This window comes from Alexandromys fortis, unplaced genomic scaffold (genome assembly GCF_014885135.2).
Source record: "Alexandromys fortis isolate MF-2015 unplaced genomic scaffold, M_Fortis_MF-2015_v1.1 scaffold_27, whole genome shotgun sequence".
NCBI lineage: Eukaryota > Metazoa > Chordata > Mammalia > Rodentia > Cricetidae > Alexandromys > Alexandromys fortis.
In genome coordinates this window covers 13,234,842-13,259,680 of record NW_026067952.1, presented here as the reverse complement: position 1 = coordinate 13,259,680, position 24,839 = coordinate 13,234,842, and the positions used below count along the sequence as shown (strand labels likewise).

The window sequence follows — 24,839 nt, the reverse complement described above, 5'->3', positions numbered from 1 at the left end:
CGAGCCCGTGCGTCGGCGCGTCACGGCGGGGTGCGTGTGAGCTCATTGCGCGCGGGCGGGCGGGGTCCGACGGTTTGAACGAGACGAAGACGGAACCGGAGCCGGGCGCGCGGTCAGAGGACGCGGGTTCCCCGAGAGCCGGTGAGGCGGCTGGTGGGCCCGGGCGGCGGCAGCGGTTGGGAATTCATGGGGGGGGGGCGGCCCTCGTGAGCGGCGCGGCGCCGCGCGGGCGGTGGGGGGAAGGGCGGGGCCGTGACCCGGCGCGCGGCCTGGGCCGGGGGCGCGCGCTCCGTTGTCCCGGGGGCGGGGCGTGGGCCGGAAGTGGGGGCTGCTTAGTGGTGACCGGCGAGGTCCTGGCTGTTCGGCTGAGTCCGTAGGGTGTGCTCGAGGGGTGAGGTGGGGACCCTCGGTGTAGGAGGCGTCGTTGCATAATGGGTGGGAGTTGGTCTGCGGAGTTGGACCCCAGAATGCGACCTTAGGCTGACGCTTCAGCCGCCCTGTGCCACAGTTTCCTCATCTGTAAAATGGGGACAGTAGGATTAAGCATAGAAAGGTCTCAGCGCGATGCTTGGCCAAAAGTAACGCGGTCAGCCGGGGTTTGTTGAGTGCCTGTAAATGCCAGGTCCGTTTCCATTAGCGAGTAGACAGGCAAAGACATGCTTTCTAGGAGTCTGCTTTGTGGGCAAAGAGCTGGGAAGCAAGAAAATGAATACATGGCCAAGATAATTTCTGTAATTACTATAAAAGGGTGATACTAGTACTGCAGGGTGCAGCCTGACCTCTGCCCCTTGGGAGATGAGGATCCGGAGGCATGGCCCATTGAGGGAAGTTAAGCTAGGCCTGATGTCTGCCCATGATAGGATGGATGTCTTGGAGAGCATTAATCAAGATAGTTCCTTAATGGGCACTTGCTGTGTGTAGTGCCTATTAAAGCTTGATTTAGCCTTGTGTCATTTAATAGGCACATCGTCTTGGAGGTATGTTATCTTCATTTTCTTTCTTTCCCCTCTGCTGTATTTTGTTCATTTTATTTTCTTTGTGGTGCTGGGAGTTGACTCCGGTTCCCCCACCCTCTACATTGGGCAAGCGCTGTGTCGCTGAGCTACTCTCTCCCTCACTGACATTTTGCAGAAGCAAGTCTGAGATTTTAGGTGGTGAAATGACTTGCCTTATGTTGCCTAACAAGTAACTTAATTCCAGGTTCATATAACCTCTGTGTTAGCCCTTCTCCCCCACCTAGAAAGGGTTTTTTGTACAGACATGCCTCTTGTGTCAAAGGGCCAGCACATGGATGCTTGGGAGGAGGTGTTCTTTTCAGTTAGGGTGTTAGTCAGCTCGGATTCTACTTAATCCTTACCACAACGGTAGAAAAGGTAGGGTCTTAGCCATTTTGCAGGTGATCCATTTCTGAGGAAAGGAGAAGTGTTTCATTTGGGGTCACAGAGTTATTTATTTATTTATTTATTTATTTATAGTGCCGTCCTCCTATCTTTCCATGGGACTTGGGATGGTACTTGGAGAGGAAGGTCATGCATGTACTTTAGCCTATGCTGAATTGAAGTAAGTCGGGGAGCCAAGTATGATGGCACATGCCCGTAGTCCTTACACTTGGGTGGTAGAGGCCGGAGAATGAAGAATTCAAGGTCATCTAGCTTCAGAGCTACTTCAGGAGCTACTGTGTTGAAGAGCAGAGTAGAATGAGTTAGGGAGGTTCCCAAGAGAGTTGCTGAAGGGAGGGCGATACTTGAGTAGGTGGGAAGGGGGTTTTTCATTGTGGTTCTGTGCAGCTCAGAGAGCCCTGAAACAGTGGGGTGGGTGTGTTGTACTCAGTGGGCTTGCACCAAGGCTGAGCAGTGGACATTTTCCTTACTTTTTGGAGACAGGATCTTAACTCTTAGCCCAGGCTGGCCTAGAATGCACAGTGAGGCCTGCTGGTCCTGAAGTGGAGTGATCTCCCTGCCTCAGCTTTTTGAGTACTAGGTTTATAGGCATGGGCCCTCACTTCTGGCTCATACATTCTTACCAGAAGGAGAGAGAGAGAGAGAGAGAGAGACAGACAGACAGACAGACAGACAGAAGCTTTGAGAGCTAGTCTCTGTTTTGACTGCCTGAAAGAGCCAATTAATTGGTCGAATGAGTGGATGTTTATTGCACATCCACAGGGTGCCTAATCCCATGTATTTAGTGACCACAGAGTTTGTGGAGCACATGGGACTTGGTATTAATGACTGCTAATGAAAGAGTTTGAAATTACATGACATGATCGTCAAGGGCCATTAACCTTTTCTGAGCAGGGGTGTGGTTGGGAGACACATGTGGCTTTACCAGCTGCTTTCATTTTATGGTAGCAGGAGACACACAATACCCAATGTATACATGTATACCCAAGGTAGATTGTAAGGCTCAGCCTGGGATCATGCCATCTTGTTTGAATGGCTCTCCTTGGGACACGATGATAGCCTTCTGCACACAGTGTGCATTTTTCTTGTTGAGGGATTTTTAAGCAGGATAGAAATACCTCATGCGATTTGTGATTCAGAAAATTCTTTCTGGCTGCCGTATAGGAACAGATTGAGACAGACTAATTTGAGGACTTGCAGGGGATCTTGAGAGGTGTTGGCAGCAGATACCAGGCACAGTTCTCAGCACCAAGATAGCATAAAAGAGAGGCGGTCCCTACCCTGGACCCCATTTGTTCCTCTGACTTGTGTTTGATATAATGCCAGCTATGTTATGTTCCCTACTTCATATAGCTCTGAGCTCTTTTTCAGGTGGTTGTATTAACTTAGAGTTGAGGCACCTTGACTTTAGTACCTTGCCTCAAGTCCCATGGCTAATGGGATGGACTCAGGTTCAAGCCCAGCTCCACCAGTTACCTCCTGGCCTAAATCTGGTCTGGGAAAAATGGAGGAATAGTGACAATTCAGTGTGATAATTAAAGTCCCAGAGGTTTGAATGAAGCTTGAGGAAGGGTTTACCTGAGGACTGAATTGTGCTGGTTCTGTCAGCTGTCTTTAGGGAGTGTAGAGAGTGTTGGTAGTTAGCTTTCTGAAAAGAGTTTATGTGTAGACACCCTTTCCTCCTCCACAGTCTGAAACAAGTAACATTTACCTAACGCTCACTCTGTGTGTGTGAAATGTGGGGTGGGGGTGAGGGCAGGGAGATCAGGCAGAGACTGCCAAGTCATCTGTGTCTGTACACCTCGTCACCACTGCTTGTAAGTTAGTGAGTGCACTGGGAGAGGGAACCCCGTCTTTGGTTCTCAGGCTAGAGCATGTGACTCAGGGCTTGCAGCAGCTCCATGCAGGAGATTAATGTGGGCAGAGCCCACATTACTAGCGGGAGGGAGTGAAGCATGTCAGGAGAGCCAAGGGCTGGGGACTATGGCTGTAAATCGCTGTGAGTTCCATTCCTTATTCCATTGACAAAACGGTGTAGGGAATTAGGACAATTCTAGTGTCAAGAGTCACTGTAAAGCCTACTGTGTGCTCAGTGAGACGGCTCAGCAGGTAGAGGTGCTTCCCACCAAGCTTAACCAGCTTCGGACCACATGATAGAAGGAGAGAACCAACTCCTGGAAGTTTTCCTTAGACCTCCACACACATGCATATATGCACACAAGAACATAGTCAATAAAAATTACCAAGAATGAAGGATGATTGAACAGATATTCTCAGAGTATGGCACCCACATTTACCAGTACTTTAAATTTATAGTTGACTAAAATGATTGGTGCATGTAGTCCCAACTGCTCCCAAGCTTGACGCGAGAGGATAACATAAACCTAGAAGTTTGAGGTTTGCCTGTATAACATGGCATATCTGCATCCCAAATAGAAAGGCTATTTCAGAAATCTGCCTGAAAGGTGAGGGGCAGCATTTTCTGAGAAATGGGAAAATGAGGCCGGGTAAACTTGGCTGTAATATTCAGGGCCTCCTTTTCTTCACCCCTGAAATGAAGGGAGTGAAGAGGGCCTTGAAGAGGATTGCCAGTTCAGTAACAAGTGTCTTTGAGAGACCTCATACTTCGTTAGAGTTCAGGTACCCCCAAGTCCCCAGGGAGTGTGCAGCAGAGAAGAGTAGGTGCCAAGGACTTCGGGAGGTTACCACGTGACCTCACCTATGTACAGTACCTAAGTTATTGGAAACTGTGAAAGTAGATAGGTATTGCTAGGGATTGGCCCAGGGCTTGGCACAAAACAGTCTACTGATGAGCAGTGCCCTTAGCCCTTGGTGTGTGTGTTGTTGTTGATGATGACTTGATATAAGGCCTTACTTTGTAGCCTGCGCTGGCCTGGAACTTGAGGTTGTCCTGCCTAGGCCTCCTGAGCACAGGTATGCTACCACCACACCCACCTGTTTCTTTTCTTTCCTTTCCTTTTCTTTTCTTTTTTTTGGTGCTGATGATTGAATGCAGGTATCATGGATGCAGAATGCATGTTCCATTACTCTGAACGCAGGCATCACGGATGCAGGACACATGTTCTATTACTCTGAATTACCCCACAGCTCTTGGGCTAGTGTTTTTGAACAGAACGTTCTTGATTGTGCAGCAGCCTCCCTTCATAAAGTCTGTGCTGATCTCTTAGTGCCTTTTGTGACTTGTAATCATGTATCAATTTTATTAACATGGGGCCTGAGTTTTAGACTGATTAGTTTGGGACATTTATTTCAGGTCATTTTATGTATGGAACTCTGGCTTATGACTGGAATCTTAGTGTCTGGTTTCACCTTTCAGGGAAGAAGGCTGAGCTTAAAATTAAGTATTCATTCAGATTTGCTCTGGGTGACCTTGGGAACTGCGCTCCTTCACTTTCATGGTCATCCTAACAGGAGCCTTCTCTCTGATTTCATGTTGTAGAAGATGGCAGTGAATGTGTACTCGACGTCAGTCACCAGTGATAACCTAAGTCGACATGACATGCTGGCTTGGATCAATGAATCTCTGCAGTTGAATCTGACAAAGATAGAACAATTGTGCTCAGGTAAGAGGAATCCACTAGACACGCCCCCTCCCTTAATTTTATTTTTTGGCTTTTTAAGACAATGTTTTCCTGTGTAGCCTTGGCTCCTCTGGAACTTTAGGCCAGGCTGTCCTTGAATTCAAAGATCCACCTGCTTCTGCCTCCTGAGTGCTGAGATTAAAGATTGCACCGCCATACTTGACTCACTAGACCACCCTTTAAAAGCACATGTGGCCTTAGGGTTTGTACTGGCCTCTCTATAGAGAGCCACAGAGAGATTATAGTTTCTTTCTTTCAGCTATGCTGAGTACTGGGAGGGGTGGCTCAGTCAATAGAATACTTGCCTGGCATTCACAGAGCACTGAGTTTGATTGCCAAGGAGTGTGTATAAATGCCTGTGGAGACCAAGACATCAGTGTCTTGTCTGTTGCTCTCTACCTTAATTGCCTAGAGACAGCTCTGTCTCTGAACTGGAGGACTGGAAGCAGAAGCTTGCTATTTTGGCTAGGTTTCAGTCCAGAGTAGGCTGACCAGCGAGGTATTGAGATCTACCTGTCTATCCTCCAGTGCTGGGATTGTAGGTATACACACCATGCCTGGCTCTTTGCATGGGTGTTGGGATTCAAACCTAGATATTCTCCAATGTGCTTGTAGAGCAAGTGCTCTTACCCACTGAGCCATCTCCTCAGCCTTGCATGTCAGGGCTGTAAAACTGGATCTTCCTAGTTAGTGGATGATTTCAAGAATATATATACCAGAGCTGGGTGTGATGGTACATGTTTTTAATCCCAGCATTTGGGAGGCAGAGGCCTTTGAGTTTGAGGCCAGTCTAGTCTACATAGTCTACATAGCAAGTACCAGACCCACTAAGGCTACATGGTGAAACCCTTTCTCAAAAGCAACAGCCCCCCACACAGATAGGGGTGGGGAGGGGATATTTTCCTCTAACTACTGGAATTCTGTCTTAATGGGCATGGATGTAAAGCAGTAGAAAAGGACGTGGGCAACATGCCCAAGTCTGGGTTCAGTTCCCAGAACTTCTGTCGGGGGTTGTGGGGGGTCTTATTAGTGACATAGAATCAGAATCCTGCTTCTTCCAGTAAATAACTTCTCTTTGGTCTAGTGGTTAAAAACAGGACTTACACATGCTATGCAAGTGCACTACCCCTGAGTCCCAGCCTCTTACTAGCTTTGAGGCAGTGTCTTCCTAAATGTCTCAGTCTGGCTTTAATTTACCCTGGAGCCTAGAATTTATGATCCTTCTTTCTCAGCCTCCTAAGAAACTGGATTACAGACAGACAGCCTGGACAACCAGGCTCAGCTATGTAAACGCTTCTCAAACATCCCCATTTAGCTCAGTATATCTCCAAGAGAAAGGTACAGGTACTTCCAGTTTCACATGGGAAAGATGGCTTAGAGAATTTGAGTAATGAATCTAGGTATAGAGTACTAAGAGCACAAAGGGGATTTGAACCTTTTTTCAAATCAAGAGCCTATATTCTTCAGTCCCTACACGCTATTTGCATTGGATTTTTTCTTAACTGACGGGTGCCATTTGGGTTGATTTAAAGAGACTGCCATTCCTTAGCTGCTTCCTGTGGTGCTCAGCTTTTGTACTTCCTTTTTTGTTGTTTTGAGGGGGGAGTGGCTCCGAAACTCTTGGTCTTGGTTTCATTTGTTTGCTTCATTTGCTGCTAGGGCCAGTCTGTTTTTCAGTTGTCCAGAGGGAGGGAGTGCAGGAAGAATTCTAGTGGTTCCCAACAATGAGTGGCCTTTATTAACCTTATTTTGTTGTAGAGACGGTTGCTTCAGATCTGTGCTGCTGTCCTATATCTCCTAGTCATTTTCTCAGCTTTTTCTTGCTGTGCCACAGTTTGTTGAAGGCTTTTTAAAGCACTTGTTTGCCCTGTGCTATGAGTAATGTGGGGTGAGGTCATCTTCATTTTCATTGGAGACCGCTTGCTCACCAGCAGGTTTTCCCTAAAATTTCCTTCTCTCTATAAATACACCCAGAATATTTCTCACTTAATTAGAAGATGCATCTCTTCCTGTATAGATAAGTTGTGCATATCCCAATCTGGCCCCAGGCTTTTCTGATTTAGGCAGGGAGCTATCTTAGACGTGTCATGTCTTGAAGAAGCCTTTAGTCTGCTCTGAACCTTGTGACCTTGGATGAATTCTTTGGTGGTCTTCTAGTGCTGTTTCCTCAGCTGTGAACTGGGGCAGTAGTCCTGGCTCACCAGCTTAGTTTTTGCCAGGGTCTCCTGGCTGCTGATTGTCTGTCAGACCCTGGTGGACCAGGTACAGATGCTCATTAGCTGCCTGATGTGGGTGCTGGGAAATGAGTCGTCTGAAAGAGCAGCCAGTGCTCTTAATTACCTTGTCCTCCACCCTACCTTTTTTTTTTTTTTTTTGAGACAAAGTTTTATTCTGTAGCCAAGGGTAGTTGGTCTCTAACTTGTGGCCATTCTCTTTCCTCTGCTTCTCACATGTTAGGATTACCTGTATGGTAGTACACATATGAGATTGATTACATATGGCATGTGTTGGATATTTATTTTATTATTACTTTTCAAGACAGGGTTTTTCTCTGTAACAGCCCTAGCTCTCCAATTAGCTCCATAGACCACGAACTCAGAGATCTGCCTGCCTCTGCCTCTGCCTCCCGGTGTTGCATTTTTAAAGAGGCATGTAGAAGAGAATTGAGCAAATACAACTGTATATAACTTGTTATGATGGCACTTTATCATAAACTCTGTGAAGTATTTCAGCTTTTCTGGCTTCTGCCACTTTTCTTATCCTAGATAAGATGTTTTCCGTAGGAAAAAGTGTTGAGTGTAAGACGTTTAACTGATATGTAGCTTCTACTCATTGATAGTCGTCCTCTTGAAAGCTGCTTCGGGTGGCTCTTGGAATATGTAGGTGGTTGCATTGTGTTTTTCATTTTGCCTTTTAAAGGCAGCTCTCACTTGTAGTCTGAGACCATACAGGATAAGCTGCAGACTGTTCTTGAGAGTTGGCATTACAAACAATTCTGAGTTGTTGTATGGGTGCAGGGAATCAAACTCAGGTCCTCTGCAGGAGTGCTCTTAACTGCTGAGCCATCTCTAGCCCTTTGTTAATAGATTTTTAAAAATTGATTTTGCTTTTATCTCCCCCCCCCAAGATATTTGTTTCTATTACTTTAAATTGTGTGTGTGTGTGTGTATGTGTTTGTGCATATGTGTGCTGGTTGCCCACAGAGGTGTGAGATTTCCCTAGAGCTGAAGAACCACCTGATATGGTGTTGGGAACTAAACGGGTCCTTTGCAAGGGCTGTATATGTTCTTAACCATTGAACTGTCTTTGTAGCCCCATCTTTTTAGTTGTCTGTGGGCCACTATACAAATTTTAAAATTGTATTTGGGGCCTGGAAATGTAGAATACTTGGCTACTATACATAAGCCCCTGATTTTCACCCTGAGCTCCACACATGTAATAGCATGTGTTGTTTTGTGCTTTAAAATTTCAGCACTAAGGACATGGAGGAAGGAGGATCAGAAATTCCAGGTTATCTTCGCTTCTTTGAGTTTGAACCTGGTTTAAGCACATGAGACATATCTTTTAACAAATTGTATTTGGGTTAAGTGATGTGAATGACCATGGTTTTTTACTAGTAGCATTTAGAGTGGGCCATAGTGTTAAACATCTTTAATCCCAGCACTTAGGATGCAGAGACAGGCAGATCTCTTTGAGTGCAATGTCAGCCTGATCTATGTTGGGAGTTTCAGGCCAACCAAGGCTACATAGTGAGTGAGATTCTGTCTGGGGAGAAAGTGTGGCATTCAGTGACCTAGTTAATTGACTTTTTCTTTTATGTTATTTATTCAGGGGCTGCATACTGTCAGTTTATGGACATGCTCTTCCCTGGCTCCATTGCTTTGAAGAAAGTGAAATTCCAAGCTAAGCTAGAACATGAATATATCCAGAACTTCAAAATACTACAAGCAGGTTTCAAGAGGATGGGCGTTGACAAAGTAAGCTTTACTCCTTTGTTTAGGTTTCTTTCTTGTGTTTAAATTTTTTATTTAAATTTTAGATATCTTTAACAAAAAGATTGTGTATTTGTGTTTGTGTGTGTATATATACATGCCTATGCAGGAGGACAACTTGGGGGAAATGAGGTCATCAGGCTTGACAGCAGGTGTCTTTACCAATTGAGGCATCTCTCTGCTCCCCACCTTCTTTGTTGTGTTTTTGTTTTTAAATATTTATTTATTTATTTATTTATTTATTTATTTATTTATTTATTTATTATGTATACAATATTCTGTCTGTATCCTGCAGGCCAGAAGAGGGCACCAGACCTCATTAAAGATGGTTGTGAGCCACCATGTGGTTGCTAGGAATTGAACTCAGGACCTTTGGAAGAGCAGGCAGTGCTCTTAACCGCTGAGCCATCTCTCCAGCCCTGTGTTTTTGTTTTTTGAGACAAGGGCTTTCTCTGTAGTCCTGACTGTACTGGGATTCACTATGTAGACCAGGCTGCTCCCAGATTCACAGAGATCTGTCTACTTCTTTCTCTCAAGTACTGGGATTAAAGGCATGTGCCACCACCACACCGAGCCTTGCTGGCTCTTTGAAAATTTATTCTTTTTAAAGTTTGTTTACGACAGGCTGGCTTTGAACTCACTGTGTAGCCCAGGCTGGCTTTGAACTCATGGCGGTCTTCCTGCTTCAGCCTCCTGAATGATAGGATTACACTCTGTGGGCTGGACATTTTCTCTTTCTAGTTTATGTTACCTTTGTTTCTAGCTAACAGGATTTACAGGGAACCAGGTTTTCCTCTACCCTCCTGCCCTTGCTTCCTTCACTGTCTTTTTTATTGTCTGAATTTAATATGGAGTAGTCAACCTGTAACATGAGGGCCTGCTTTTCGCTCAGCCACCCAGCTAGCTTAACCCCAAAATAATCACACAGAAACTGTATTCATTAAAACACTGCTTGGCCCATTAGCTCAGGCTTCTTATTAACTCTTATATTAACCCATTATTCTTGCCTATGTTAGTCATGTGGCTTGGTACCTTTTTCAGCAGGGAGGTCACATCCTGCTTCTTCGGTGTCTGGATAGGACTGTGTCTGTACAGGACTGCGGAAAGAGCTTCCTTCTCAGAATTCTCCTGTTCTCATTGAACTGCCTCTACTTCCTGTCTAGTTATCCCACCTATACTTCCTACTTGGCTACTGACCAATCACCGTTTATTTAAAATATAATTGACAGAATACAATTGTCCCGCACCATCAACCTGTAAACCTGAACTACTGTGGGACAATGATCTTGTACCCTGTAAAGATTTGTCACTTGTATTGGTTTAATAAAATACTGATTGGCCAGTAACCAAGCAGGAAGTATAGGGTGGCCAGAATAGGACAACTCTGGGAAGAGGAAAGGCTCAGTCTGCAGTTGTCACCCAGATGCAGAGGAAGCAAGATGAGAATGCCTCTCTGATAAAAGGTACCAAGCCACATGGCTAACACAGACAAGAATTATGGGTTAAGATGTAAGAGTTAGTTAATAAGAATCCTGAGCTAATAGGCCAACCAGTTTATAATTAAGGTAGGCCTCTGTGTATTTCTTTGGGATAGTTAATGTAGGCATCTGTGTGTTACTTTGGGATTGAACGGCTTTGGGACTGGGCAGGACAGAAACTTCTGTCAACACTAAATCACAGTAAACCAGTGATTTTTTTAAATAAAATTTAAAAGATTCTATGTATATGAGTGTTTTGCTTGCTTGTATGTATTGTATTGTGTGTGCCTAGTGTCTGTGGAGGTCAGAAGAGGGGGTTGCATCCCTTGGAGTTGTAAGTGGCTGTGTGCCACCATTTAGGTAAGGAACCAAACCCGGGTCTTCTACAAGAGCAACAAGTGCTGTCACTCATTCAATGTCCCTCTACCCCCTAAAACTTTCTTTCATTCCATTTTATTGAGAGAAGGAAAGAGAGAAGAGAGTGTATGAGTGCATGTGTATATGTGATGCGTGGCTGCAGCTGTACCCACCGAACCATCTCACTGGTCCCGTTTCATACTTGGGAGTTTTTCACTGGCCCACTAACCAGCTCCAAATAAATGACACAGAGACTTATTAATTACAATAGCTTAGGCTTGCTCTTAACTAGCTCTTATAACTAAAATTAACCCATTTCTGTTCATCTGTGTATTGCCACATGACTCAATGGCTTTTACCTCTTTTCCTGCATGTCTATTCCCTCTGTGTCCACTGGCGACTCTGCCTTCTCAGCATTCTCTCTGCCCTGAAAAATCCTGCCTAGCTATGGGTCATTCAGCTTTTTTTGTTTGTTTTTTGGTTTTTAAGACAGGATTTCTCTGTGTAATAACCCTAGCTGTCCTGAAACTCTCAAAGATCCACCTGCCTCTGCCTCCCGAGTGCTGGGAATAAAGGTAAGCTCCACCATTGCCTGGATTTTTATTTTATTGTTATTTTTTTTTTTTTAGATTTACTTCTATAAAATATACTGTACTTGATTCTGCATTTTGACTTTTCATCCACCCATCCTTCCTTCTTTCCTTCCTCCTTCCCTTTCTAGAGTCTTACTGTGTAGCCTAGGCTGACCTCAAATTGGATATGCTCCTGTCTCAGCTCCCAGAGTGTTCGCAGATGTGTGCCATTTCACTCAACCAGGGTATTTCTCGTTATGGTACAGTGAAACTTCTGCTGCCTTTTAGGTGTCTTAATGTGTGGTTATGACTTTGGTGATGCTAGTTCCCCTCTGGTGCTTAGGATGCAGCACAAGGCCTTGTGCAGCCAGGCAGGCACTTAACCATATCCAGGTCTCTGGTTTTTTTCGACGTTTCTTCTCAGGAGTTTGGAAGACTGACTAGGGATTGGTACTGTATTGAAGTCAAACTAAACTTAGCAGTAAGATCTCTAAAACATTTTCTTAATTTGGCAGAACTTAGGTTGTTCTGATTTATGGGCAGTTTGGTCTAAATGGTCTTGATTTTTTTTCTGCAGATAATTCCTGTGGATAAATTAGTAAAAGGAAAATTTCAGGACAATTTTGAATTCGTTCAGTGGTTCAAGAAGTTTTTTGATGCAAATTATGATGGAAAAGAGTATGACCCTGTAGCTGCCAGACAAGGTCAAGAAACGTCAGTGGCTCCTTCTCTTGTCGCCCCAGCTCTGAGTAAACCGAAGAAACCTCTCAGCTCCGGTAATGCAGGTAAAGAGAACCATTAGCCCGGTTCCAGTAATTCCACTCATTCAGCATTGGGTATAGGGACTCTGCATAGACCTGTGCTGTAGCCCTGGATCAGGAGAGTTGAGTAGCCATAGGCGTGCCCTGTGCCTTTGGCAGGGACATGATTCTGCACGTGGCAGATATGTGCCTTGCTGTGCAGCTCCATGGAAACCTCTTCACTCTTGCCCTTGGTCTTCCCTTCTCTGTAAAGTGGAGAGTTAACACTTGCTCTGACCTGTATGCTGTGTTACCTAAGGACTTTTTTGTTGAATGTCATAGAATTTACTTCTGCTAGTTCACATAACAGAGTTTTATTTCCATGGGAAATTAGGGTGTTTTGTAAATACCTGAGAGTAAGTTTCAGTTGTCTGAGGTTTAGGACTTTAAGAGTTTTCTAGGTTTCAGGGATTCTTCTAGCCGTCAGTCTGTAGGCCAGCCTTCTGTGCCTGCTTGTGGCTTCTTCCATGGAGATTAAATGGGAGAACTGCTGTGGCTTGCTTTGCTGCTAGCAGGGCCTAGGAGGGAGGGGCAAGTGGATGGTAAAGAGTGTCTTGAGAATGTTTGGGCTTGGTTTCCCAAGATGTCTTTTTAGTAGTATATTCATAGAACATGTACATATGTTCTTGGGCCACCACTCCCTGCTAAAGATGGAGTGTTGCTTTGTTGTTGTTGCTGTTGTTGAGACAGGGTCTCTGGTCAAGGCTGGCTTTGAACTCACTGTGTAGCCAAGAATGACTTTGAACTTTGTTCTTCCTGCTCCACCTATTGGAGTTTTGTTTTAATAACTTTATTGAGAAAGAATACATGCACCATACTTTTTTTTACCTTCTTAAAATGTTTAAACCTAAAAAAAAAATTGCAATTTATTTTTATGTTTATGGGTGCTTTGTTTGCATGTATGTCTGTATTACATGTGTGCCTGGTGCCCTCAGAGGTCAGAAGAGGGTGTTGAATTCCCTGGAACTGTAATTATAGATGGTTATGAACCACTATGTGGGTGTAGGAAATTGAACCAGGTCCTCTGGAAGATAAGCAAGTGCTCTTCTGAACCATCTCTCCAACTTCTTTGTGTGTGTGTGTGTGTGTGTGTGTGTGTGTGTATACATGCACACGTGCATATATTCATGTGTGTGTATGTGAAGGTGCATTTGGAGATCAAGGACAACCTAAGATATTTCTCAGATACCATTCACCTGTTTCTTTGAGATACTTCATTGACTTGGAACTTGTTTAATAGGCTAAGCTGACTTGCCAGGGAGCCTCTCTATCACTGGAATTATAAGCACACACTGTTACATGGGTTCTGGGAATACAGCTCAGGACTTGAGGTTTTTAAGGCAAGCATTTTAATGACTGAAAGCCAGTAAAGCTTAGGAAAGCTCTCACCTTTTTTGTTAGTTTATGTTTTGATATTTATTTATTTATTTAGGCAGGTCTCACTATGTAGCTCTGGCTCTTCTGCCACTCATTTTTTCCTCTGTTTTCCAAGTGCTGGGATTAAAGGTGTGCACCACCACCACCTGGCTTTACCACAAACAATTTAAGGATATTTTGATCACTCAAAAAGAAACCTTGTGCTCAATTGTTTGTGTTCATTTCCTCCAACTTTTCTCTCTTTCCTGGCCTTTACTTATCTGGTTTCTAGGACTTCACTTATTTTGGACATTTTTCTATAAATGAAACCATAGAATAGTGTCATCTTGTGTCTGACTTCCTTTACTTAGTACAATAATTTCAATGTTTTATAGTATTTATCATTTTTTATTTTTTTTTTTTTTTTGAGACTCTCACTATGTTGCTCTGATTTGTCTGGAACTCACTATGTAGACCAGGCTGACCTCAAACTCACAGAGACCTGTCTGTCTCTGCCTCCCAAATGTTTGGTTTAAAGGTGTGTGTCCGTACCCCCAGCTGGTTCTTTTTTTCTGTCTCCCCCTCTTCCCAGTCCCATCTCACACATGCTATGGAAGCTGTGTACTTCTGAACCATATCAGTGTACCCCACATCCATCCATACCTTCTTTTCAAAATTTTGAGATAGGCTCTTGCAAGGTTGCCCAGTCTGTCCTTGAACTTGTGATATTCTTGCCTTTCCCTCCCAACAGCCTGGCTTAGTACTTGATTGTTTTTACTGCATCATAATCCTCCATTATGTGGAGCACCTCATTTGTCTGTTGGTTGTGGAGTTGTTGCTGGTGTTGGCTGTCTTGAGTGTACTGCTGTGAGGTACATGTAGTTTCTATGTAGAACACATTTTTATATCTCTTGGGTGTGTACCCAAGAGTGTATTTTTGAAGCTGAATTCCTGGGCTACATTAAAGTGTTTGTAGAGCTGCCTGTTTGCACTGCCACTGGCCACTGCCGTACCATCAGCAGTGTCTTACCATTTGTTGATGGAAGGCTGCTTGATGGTTCCCAGGTGCCCAGACTTCTGAAATAACCACACAGAAACTGTATTAATTGAATCACTGCTTGGCCCATTAGCTCTAGCTTCTTATTGGCTAACTCTTACATATTAATTTAACCCATCTCCATTAATCTGTGTATTGCCACGTGGCTGTGGCTTACCAGCGGCATCTGTCTCTGGCGGGGCTACATGGCTTCTCCCTCTGACTCTGCCTCCTTTCTCCCAGCATTCAACTTAGTTTTCCCCCACCTAGCTCTGTTCCCTTACAGCTCTGCTATAGGCCCAAAGCAGTTCCTTTATTAACCAGTGGTATTCACAGCATACAGAGGGGAAACCCACATCAACCATTAGTGGTGTAGGAGGGTTCTGATTGCCCTCAGAATTGTGTCCTTTTTATTCCTTAGCTGTTGAGAATGGCAACTACATACGTAATCTTAGACGTAGCATATTTCAGATGACTTGTAGTAAACATTTAGTGTTCAGGATAAGCAAGTACCAAAGAGTGCCGTCCAGACAAAATGCCTGTGACTGGACAAAAGTCCTCTGATTATACATTTTTGGGGTACTGGGAAGATAGGATATTTCTAAGCCTAGCTTAATATCTGTGTTTACAGAATATTTGCTAGATGAATAACTAAAGTGAAGAGGGTTGCATTTATCGTGAAGTAGCCCATTCTTAGTTATGTGAACTTGCAGATCATTTTCTGTCACTGCATCGTCTGCCTTTTGGTTATAACCACTAAGAGATCTGTAAATCTTGGTTACAGTTTCTCTCCTGACCCCATAGACATCTAAAAGGTGAGCTCTGAAGCTACAGTGGTAAAGGCGGGCTCTACTCCTAGCCTTTGTGAGCCCCTTCCCTTACCTAACTCAGGGAGTCTGAGGCAGTAAGTTAGAGCTAGTTTTCTAGGTGGAGCACAGAGTACCAGCTGAGATTGTGATCTGTTCTTTGCCTTTGATCCATGAAACTGCCTTGCTTTTGGGTTAAGGTCCATCATTGTATGTACCAGTGTGATTACACCTTTCACAGTTGGCTGTAGTAGAGTGAAGATCTTGTTAGAGGCTCTCCTCAGCATGAAGGAGCTTGCTAAGATTGTTATTAAGTCTACTGCCAGGATAAGAACCACTTGGTGTTGTGCTCTTGTATTTGGGCTCTGTAGTAGCCATCAGTTCCTTCACTGACTGTGGAAAGCAGTTATACAGACTTCTTGCTTTTTGTGTGTTTCTGTCTGTTTTTGAAATTTCTCCTAACATGGTTAGTCTTTTCTCAGCTCCGCAGAGACCCATTGCAACACAGAGAACTACTGCAGCTCCTAAGGCTGGTCCAGGGATGGTGCGAAAGAATCCTGGTGTGGGTAATGGGGATGACGAAGCAGCTGAATTGGTGCAGCAGGTATGCCCCTCTTGTGTTGTTGACATTGTTATTGTGGGTTTCTTTTTTTTTTTTTTTTAAATATTTATTTATTTATTATGTATACAATATTCTGTCTGTGTGTGTGCCTGAAGGCCAGAAGAGGGCGCCAGACCTCTTTACAGATGGTTGTGAGCCACCATGTGGTTGCCGGGAATTGAACTCAGGACCTTCGGAAGAGCAGGCAATGCTCTTAACCACTGAGCCATCTCTCCAGCCCTATTGTGGGTTTCTTGCTTCACTCAAGAGGGCAGGGGCTTCTCTGCTTGCCTTCAGCTGTCTTGATATATATGAGGCTTTGGCTGCAGAATTGGCCATGAGCCGTGGAGTAGAACAGGGTTCAGGCTTTCCTAGTACCACAGAAACTTATGTCTGTCTGGAAATCAACTTAAAAAGAAAAGATTTATTCTTATTCGTGTGTGTTTGTCTATGTGTCTGATATATGTGTAAAGATCAGAAGAAGTCAGTGGATCCCTGGTACTGGAGTTATAGGCAGTTAAGATCCACACTGTGGATCATAGTCTTGAACCTCATTGGAATGCCCTCGGAATCTCTGGATTAAGAGAAAAGATAATGAAGAGTTGCCTTCTGGAGATTGAGGGTGGAAGTGCTGGGAAAGACCTGTTGCTCTTCTGGTTCTCTTCTGTACGGATCAGTGACTGGAGGTAGATCAGAAAAACAGAATTGGGACTCTTGATCCTCTTTGTATTTTTCCTACCTTGTTTAATGCTTTTGAGTGATTATTTTGATTCAGTCATCTACTAGTCACTGTTGCTGTAAAATACAGAATTGTGGAGAAAAAGGAGACCTCCCTAAAACGTCAGAGGAAGCAGTTACAGAAAAAAAGATACAAGAGTATAAAGAGTGGTCAGCTGAGGCTACATGACTGGCAAGTTGATCTTTCATTCTGTAGGAATAGACAGTTTTTTTTTAAAAAAATATTTATTTATTTNAATATTCTGTCTGTGTGTATGTCTGTAGGCCAGAAGAGGGCACCAGACCTCATTACAGATGGTTGTGAGCCACCATGTGGTTGCCGGGAATTGAACTCAGAACCTTTGGAAGAACAGGCAATGCTCTTATAACCTCTGAGCCATCTCTCCAGCCCGACAGTTTTTTCATGATGAGCCCAAGGAGGAAATGAGAACCGCTTTGCCAATATTTCATTTACGCTTTTCAGCTAGCCTCTCTGGACTAAATACTTAATGTGTGAGGTGGGGGCTTGGGTAGGTTTTTTTGTTGTTCACTTTTTTCTTTTGAGACAGGGTCTTACTATGCAGACTAGACTGGCTTTGAATTTGTTGCCATGCTGTAACCTCTGTTTCTGTGCCTGGAGAGAGCTAACACTTGCTCACAGTAATTCAGATATCTGTATATGGAATGGTGTTTGGTACAGACTCCATTGGATTAAATGATGATTGTTTTTATAGTCTGGATGGAATGGAGTGGATGCTGCAGTGTTCTTTAAAAGTTCACATGGGAATCCCAGCACTAGGGAGGCAGAGGCAGGTGGATCTCTGTGAGTTCAAGGCCAGCCTGGTCTACAAAGGAAGTTCCAGGACAGGCTCCAAAGCTACAGAGAAACCCTGTCTCGAAAAACCAAAAAAAAAAAAAAAAAAAAAAAAAAAAGTTCACATGGGTTATATCTTCTTGGCTTGTGTGAGAAATAAGAAGTGGATCAGAAAAGGAAGACTTCCCTGCTTTGGAGATTGGTATTTATCATCATTGCTCTGGGAAAATTGATGGTAAACATTGGAGAGAATTTTGGAATAGGTTTCAATAGTTGAGATTGGGTAGGCTGAGGTTTTGAAGACTTTGGCTCTGGGTAGTTGTGGGCCTCTGATGATGTGGGAGGTCAGGAAACTGACTTTGTACTAACCAGTTTCTTCTTTTACCCTGGAAAGTTAGGGTCAGATTCTCACACCCAGCTGGTCTGTACCATAGAAACACATTGGCCTGCTATTTCTCTCTCTCTTTTTTAAAAATCCCTTTTGTTTTTGCTAGTTTCTGGCTTGTCCAGACCTCACCTTCTAAATGCTGGATTTATAGGTGTGAACCAATATACCTGACTCTTGACCTGAATAAGTTTTTTTTTTTTTTTTAAAGTTAATATGAAGGACTGTATGCTTTTCTCAGGTTGCCAAAGTCCAAACCCCATTCAGTTACATGTTCAATCTGGTGGCCTCCCTGAAAGCATTTGAATTTGTAGCCCTAGATAAATGGGAGACATGAAGCAGATAGGTTGGTTAGGCAGAGAGCAGCACTGTATTCTGTGTCGATTACTTTGTAGTACTACTCATCCTTGGTTGGTTTGCAGGGATCCCACCTTAAGTCATCATGGAGATAGTTACTTAAAGTCTTTGGAGTGTCTTATGTGTGGCCTAAATTGTCTTGGAACTAGCCATCCTCTTTCCTGACTCCTAAATTCTGGGATTATAGCTGTGTGTCAAACTCTGCCAGGATTTGTACTTTAAAAAAAAAAAAAAATCATGTGGATATGTGTTGTCAAATCTGCTGTAGTTTCACACCAGATTTGTGTGTGCCTGTGTGAATTTCTGTTCACCACCTGCATGCAGGAGCTCCTGGAGGCCAGAAGTGCTACATACTGTTCCCTGGAATTGGAGTTACAGGTTGTTGTGAGCTACCACGTTGGTTCTGGGAACTAAGCCTATGTCCTTTGTAAGAGCAGTACTAGCCAGTGACCCATCTCTTGAGCCATGAAATTTGTTATTATTATTAGAGACAGGGTCTCAGAATATAGTTCTTGTTGCCCTGGAACTACCTCATGTGGACCAAACTGGCCTTGAACTCAGAGATCCAACTGCCTCTACATCCTGCGTGCTGGGGTTAAAGGTGTATGTCACCATGCCTGGTAAGATTTATTTCTTAATTTAATTTCTCAGTAGCTTATTTGTAGAAACCAAAGCCCTCTATTGGGACTTACAGGGGCTTAGGGCCACCTAATGTTTTGAATGATATATGCAGCAAGTCTTGGACTAAATTGACCATTCTTCTGGTAAGGACATAGTGATGATTGTTGGTCATTTTGCTAAGCTGGATTGTGGGTTCTACTCCCATCTCAGTCAGCCTTAACTTTTCCATTTTTTGATCCCATCTCAGTGAAAAGCTTTCTAATAATTTAAGGTATAGTCCTTCCTCCCTCCCTCCCTCCCTCCCTCCCTCCCTCAATCCCTCCCTCTCTCTCTTTTTTGAGGCAGGGTTTATCTGTGTAGCCCTGGCTGTTCTAGAACTCACTGTGTGGACCAGGCTGGTCTTATTCACAGAGATCAACCTGCCTCTGCCTCCTGAATGCTGGTATTCAAGGCATATGCCATCATGCCTAGCTTTAAGGGGTAGTCTTCCCATTCTTGAGAACTCATGGTCAAGAGTACTGTGAACTAGTGTACATTGTATATCTGAGACTGAAGAAAATTAAACTGAACTGGATTTTTGCTTATGTTTCATTTTGATCAAAGGACACATCATTTTTTGGGTTTGATATTTTGTTAGTACATCATTGCTTACTGTTTGAATGCTTACTGTTTTCAATATCTTTTACAGGTCAAAGTTTTGAAGCTTACTGTTGAAGACTTGGAGAAAGAGAGAGACTTCTACTTTGGAAAGCTAAGGAACATTGAATTGATTTGCCAAGAGAATGAGGGGGAAAATGACCCTGTACTGCAGAGGATTGTAGATATTCTTTATGCCACAGATGTACGTGTTTACTTGGAGATATTTTCTTTCCATTCTGTCAACTAAGAAAAAGTTTAACATTGTTGATTTCAGCTCATTTTGTGCTGGCACCTCTGTTCCAGGGTAGGGTTCACCAGAAAATTCCATTTTTGATTTTCTCCAAGTCAACCAAAGAGCATCTTACCTAGTAGCTAGCTTCTTGTCGTCCCTGTGTCTTTGCTTAGGGAAGCAATCAACTACAGAAATGGCTGGCTTGTCCACTTCTGTAGTTTATTGGCCATCCCATCCTTGCAGTTTGACCACACCAGCTGGATGTGTTGTTGTTGGCCATTATCAGTACTCCAGGCATGTTTTTGGTCCTTGATGTTTGCACTCATAGCTGCCAGGGTATGCTTTTGCTCCTCCCTCCCAGGAGCTTGCCTGACTTCCTGTGTGATTTTCTTTGGATCCATCTTTATTACATAGCCTTTAATCATGACATATTCATCAGAGAAGACTGCTTTTCTTCCTCCTGGATTTAGGATGTGATACCCGGCCATTCCTACTGTTTAACAGTATTTGTAATTGCACATACCTCACAAGGTCTGTGTAATACTATACAAATTAACTAGTAGTTTTCTAAACATACTGTTGGAATTTTGAAGGATTAAGACAGATGACTGAGAAGCTGCTAATTTGTCCAATAAATTGTTAACGTTTGCATCATGTTCAGTAGTGAAATATGAAGCTAGATGATTAAATAAGTCTTTGGTTTTTTTTTTTTTTTTTTTTTTAGGGAAAGTACATCTTAACTACTTTAAGCTATAGAGATTTAGTTAAAAAGAAAAGTCAAGGTGTGTTTTTATGGTAGAGCAGTGTGGCCATTTTGTACTGTAATTTAGCAGTCCTCCTGCCTCAGCCTCTTGAAGTACTAGGAATACAGATGTGAGCCACCACACCCAGTTAGGATACTGAACTTGATAGTCATCTTCAGGTTTTTTGTTTTTGACTAAATCAAGGGTTTCATAACCTTGCTTAGACTTGAACTCACTACATAGCTAAGGATGACCTTAAACTCCTGTTTGTGTGTCCTGAATTTTGGAATTTTGTGTGTGCTGTTCTACCTGCTTAATTGTCATTGAATTTGCTTTTGTTTTGTTATGCAATTTGGGATTGAATCCACTTTTGTCTTGTGTAGAGTTAAGTGCTCTGTCATTGGAGCTCTGACAGGAATTTTTTGAGGCAGGGTCTCATTCTCTTAGTAGTGAACTTGGAGTTAAAGACTTTTGAGGGAATGCACATTTTAAAGATATATTTAGACACATAAATATTTATTATTCTAATGCTTTGAGGATGAATTTGTAGTTTTTGGCATTAAGAAATGGTGCTTTTGTTGGGTGTGATAGACACATTTAAATGTGGAACTCAGGAGGGAAAGGTAGAACAATTTGATTTTGAAGCCAGCTTGGTCTATATTTAAGCAAGCTGCAGGCTAGGCAAGGCTACATAGGGAGACCTTATATCAAAAATCAAAAAGAAATGATGCCATTCTCTAAAAAAATATAATAGTATATATTATAAATTATTATAAATTATATATCCCTGGTTTATGTGTTGAAGTGCCAGATGTGTGGGAGACAGGAAGAACTACCTACATGGAGAGGCTTAAATTGTGAGGTCGATGAGTAGAAGGAGGAACTGGCATTCAGTATTGAGTAACAGCTTTCCCCAACTTTCATTTCCCATTTCAGGAAGGCTTTGTGATACCTGATGAAGGGGGCCCACAGGATGAACAAGAAGAGTATTAAGCAGCCTGGACCAGCAGAGCAACATCCGAATTCTTCACTCCAAATCATGTGCTTAACTGTTAAATACACCCTTTTGTTATTCTTAGAGAATTCACTGGTTTCTTTTCATAAGCAAAAAGTACCTCTTCTTCAAAGTGCACTTTGCAGAAGTCTCTTTCCGATGAGTTTGAGTTAGGAGCTGTTGCCTTGTAGCAGAGCAGTATTAACATCTAGTTGGTTCACTAGGGGACAGAGAGGCCAACCATGGGGCTCTTCATGTGGATGCTGGTCACACTGACTGATGGAGAAGGGGGTTTTGTAATACATTGAGGTATTACAAATACTCAGAGAAATGTAAAGACTGATATGAATTTTAAGTGAAATTCTGGCAGAGAACGTTTTAATAAATAATGCCTTAAGAGTATTTAAAATATGCTTCCATATTTCAAAATATAAAATGTAACATGACAGGAGATTTTGTGTGTCCTATGTTGTGTCTGGGAAGGAAGGGCCAGACTTTAGACCCTTTGGAACCTGCTGATACAGGCCTTTCCAGACTACATCTCATAGATGTAGTCTTTGGCCCAGAAGGAAAGTTTGAAAAGTTGTTCTGTAAAGCCATTAGGTGTCATTGACCAGTTGCATCCCTACTCTAAAATATATAAGCAACATGGTAGCTTGGGTGAATAGAGGGCGTCTCAGCCCTGCAGTGCCTGAGACAGAGCTCAGCTTTTGCTGACCTTTCCTCTGAGGATTTTTCAAACAGTCTCCCAAGTTCCTGTGTGTTGTGATTCTGGGACCTGCCCATATCTCTGGGATTTGAATGGGCGCCTAGTCCCATTGTACTGTCTTCTAAGTTTACATTTACCACGTTCTCTTCTCTGCTCCCCTTGACCTCTGGGGACGCCTCTGGCTCCTTAAGTTTGCTGCTGAGCATTGTAAATACAGCAGGCTGGTGATCGCATGCTGCAAGTTCTTTCTGGACCTCTGGCAAAGGAGTGATCAGTGAAGGCCAGTGTCACCTTGGGCTCTGTGAGGCTGGGGTGTTCGGTGTCTGCTGTCCACAGCTCTCCATTGTCACCCAGATACTTTGCCAGTGCACTAATCTCTTTGGAGATAAAATTCTCTAGTGTGTTACTAAATGTTAAAATGTTTTTTTTTTTTTTTTTAGAAAATACAGTACCATGACTGAAATATTAATATTTAAAATACTTTCATTCCTTAATTCTCCCTCATTTGCTTTGCCCATGACCTATTCAGTTCGTTTGGCAGAATTCTGCAAAATGTGTGTTACCCACTACTGAGGTTGTTCAGCCCCTGATGTGTTTGTGTTGGTTTGTTTCTGGTGGTAGCTTGTCTTATGCTGTGTGTAGAAAACAGGTATTTTATGACAGATTGTTATGTAGTGCATGCTCTGTGTGGAATTCAGAGGAAAATCCAATTTAGTGATTAACAATGCCAAAAAAAAAAAAAATGCAAGTAACTAGCCATTGTTCAGATGACAGTGGTGCTATTTCTCCTTTGTGGCCTTTTAGACTTCTGTTGCCCCCAAATTCCATTTTATTGGGAACCCATTTTTCCACCTGGTCTTTCTTGACAGGGTTTTTTTCTACTTTAAACAGTTTCTAAATAAAATTCTGTATTTCAAGAGTGTCCGGTCTTCTGAAATGTGTTTTGCCTTGGGTGCAAGCTTTTAATTCTAGGGGTCAGGGTCTTCAGCTGATTTTAGATAGAAGGCTGAGAAGTGATTCCTGCTTTCTTTTTTTTTTAACTTTTTTTTTCATGTATTTTGATCATAATCACTCCTCACTCCTGCTGACCCCTCTCAGATCTTCTTAAATAGAACTGATGTTTTCAAATCCTTTACTTTTTAAAAACCAATTAGTGTATCTTTCCCCTCCCTCCTTCCATTTATTTATTTGTTTGTTTGTTTGTTTGTTGAGACTGGGCTTTACTGTTCCTGTCCTGATTGGCCTCAGACTTACAGCAGTCCTCTTTCTTCAGCTTCCTGTATGTACTGCCATGCCTGGTTTAAAATGTGTATTTTCTCTCTTCCTCGTTTTCCTCCCCTCTCCTTTTCTCTCTCTCTGTCCCTCTCTCTTTCATTCACATTTCATTCCTCAGGCCCCTGCTGTCTTAAATTCCCGCACTCTGAGGTTTTCCCCATAGAAGCATAGAGCTTGCTCTGGATGCATAAGGCTCTTCTTTCTTCAGAAGTGCAGCTGGACAGTGTTTGACAGATGGTTGGAGATAACTGTTTCATTTTCCTGAAAATGGGTCTCAAAGACAGCACAGTCTCAAACTAGAAAATAAAGTTGTTGCCTTTTTCCTGTTTTGTAAAGCCCTCCACCTTTAAAAATGAGTTTAAAAGGTTATCTGCCCCTGTTTTTATCTTGAAATAATGTGACAGAGAGGGAAGGTAAATTCATCTGCAGTAATGGCTGCTCTGAAAGCAGAACTTGATGATTTTCATAACGTTTGTACTCCGTTGTGCGATGTTTTACTCTTTTGGCTTTTGGGGGCCCACCACCAGCTCCCAAATAAACACAGAGGCTTATTCTTAGGAATGCCTGGTTTTGACTTGTTTCTAGCCAGCTTTCTTAAATTATCCCCACTACCTTTTGGCCCCTAGGCTTTTATCTTGCTCTTATTTCCATATACCTTTCTTTACTTCTTTGTCCATGGCTCGCTGTGTATCTGGCTGGCTCACCCCTGATGTCCTCCTCCACTACTGTTCTCTTGCTCTTCCTTGTTTCTCCTTTTATTTATTTATTATCTGCCTGCCAGCCCCACCTATTCTTGCTCCTTCCTTGCTAGTGACTGTTGAGCTCTTTATTAGACCACCAGGAGGTGTTTTAGACAGGCAGAGAGCCATAGCTTCACAGAGGTAAACAAATGCAGCATAAACAAAAGCAACACATCTTAAAATCATTCCCCAACAATACTCACTGCTTTCCCTGGAAGCTAATGGCGTGATCTATCCAGGAAACAGACCGAGTTTGGGGAAGAATTTGACACCATCTGCATTCATTGTCTCTGAGAAGACACCCGCAGGGATATATGGTGGGTGCTGTCAGCTGAGAAGTTACTAGGTAAGAAGTCAAGTGGAGACTATTCATTGACCTGGCTGAGCCCTGGAAAACCTCAGTGTGACTAATTCATGTTAGGGCAGTGCAGTGAGTTTGAATATGCTGCTTGGCAAGGTCTATGGTACTGAACACCCACATTTGTTCCTCAAGCTAAGGTGATTGTTCCCCATTCTCTTGGGAGTTGGTTGGTGTAGAACATTTGAAACATTGGAAATGCCCCTCAGGTGGCCTACATGTGGGACTTGCCTAGAGCTGTGTTAGGTCTTCATG

At 43.1% G+C, this 24,839-nt stretch overlaps 1 protein-coding gene across 1 annotated transcript; it reads left to right on the top strand.

Moving 5' to 3' along the window:
- Mapre1 (microtubule associated protein RP/EB family member 1) lies at positions 1 to 23,133 on the top strand. Its single transcript, XM_050151172.1, has 7 exons — positions 1 to 141; positions 4,861 to 4,984; positions 8,834 to 8,979; positions 11,979 to 12,186; positions 15,882 to 16,003; positions 19,583 to 19,735; positions 21,445 to 23,133. Exons 2-7 carry the CDS (start codon positions 4,864 to 4,866, stop codon positions 21,499 to 21,501), a joined length of 807 nt encoding a protein of 268 aa, XP_050007129.1. The 5' UTR covers positions 1 to 141; positions 4,861 to 4,863; the 3' UTR covers positions 21,502 to 23,133.
- Positions 23,134 to 24,839: the final 1,706 nt, after the last annotated feature.

Bases quoted from the DNA above. Each gene is read 5' to 3' on its own strand.
- Mapre1 (XM_050151172.1), top strand. From the start codon at position 4,864: ATGGCAGTGAATGTGTACTCGACGTCAGTCACCAGTGATAACCTAAGT. The intron at 16,004-19,582 runs GTATGCCCCTCT...TATCTTTTACAG, and splicing joins CAGCTGAATTGGTGCAGCAG to GTCAAAGTTTTGAAGCTTAC. The intron at 19,736-21,444 runs GTACGTGTTTAC...TTCCCATTTCAG, and splicing joins ATATTCTTTATGCCACAGAT to GAAGGCTTTGTGATACCTGA.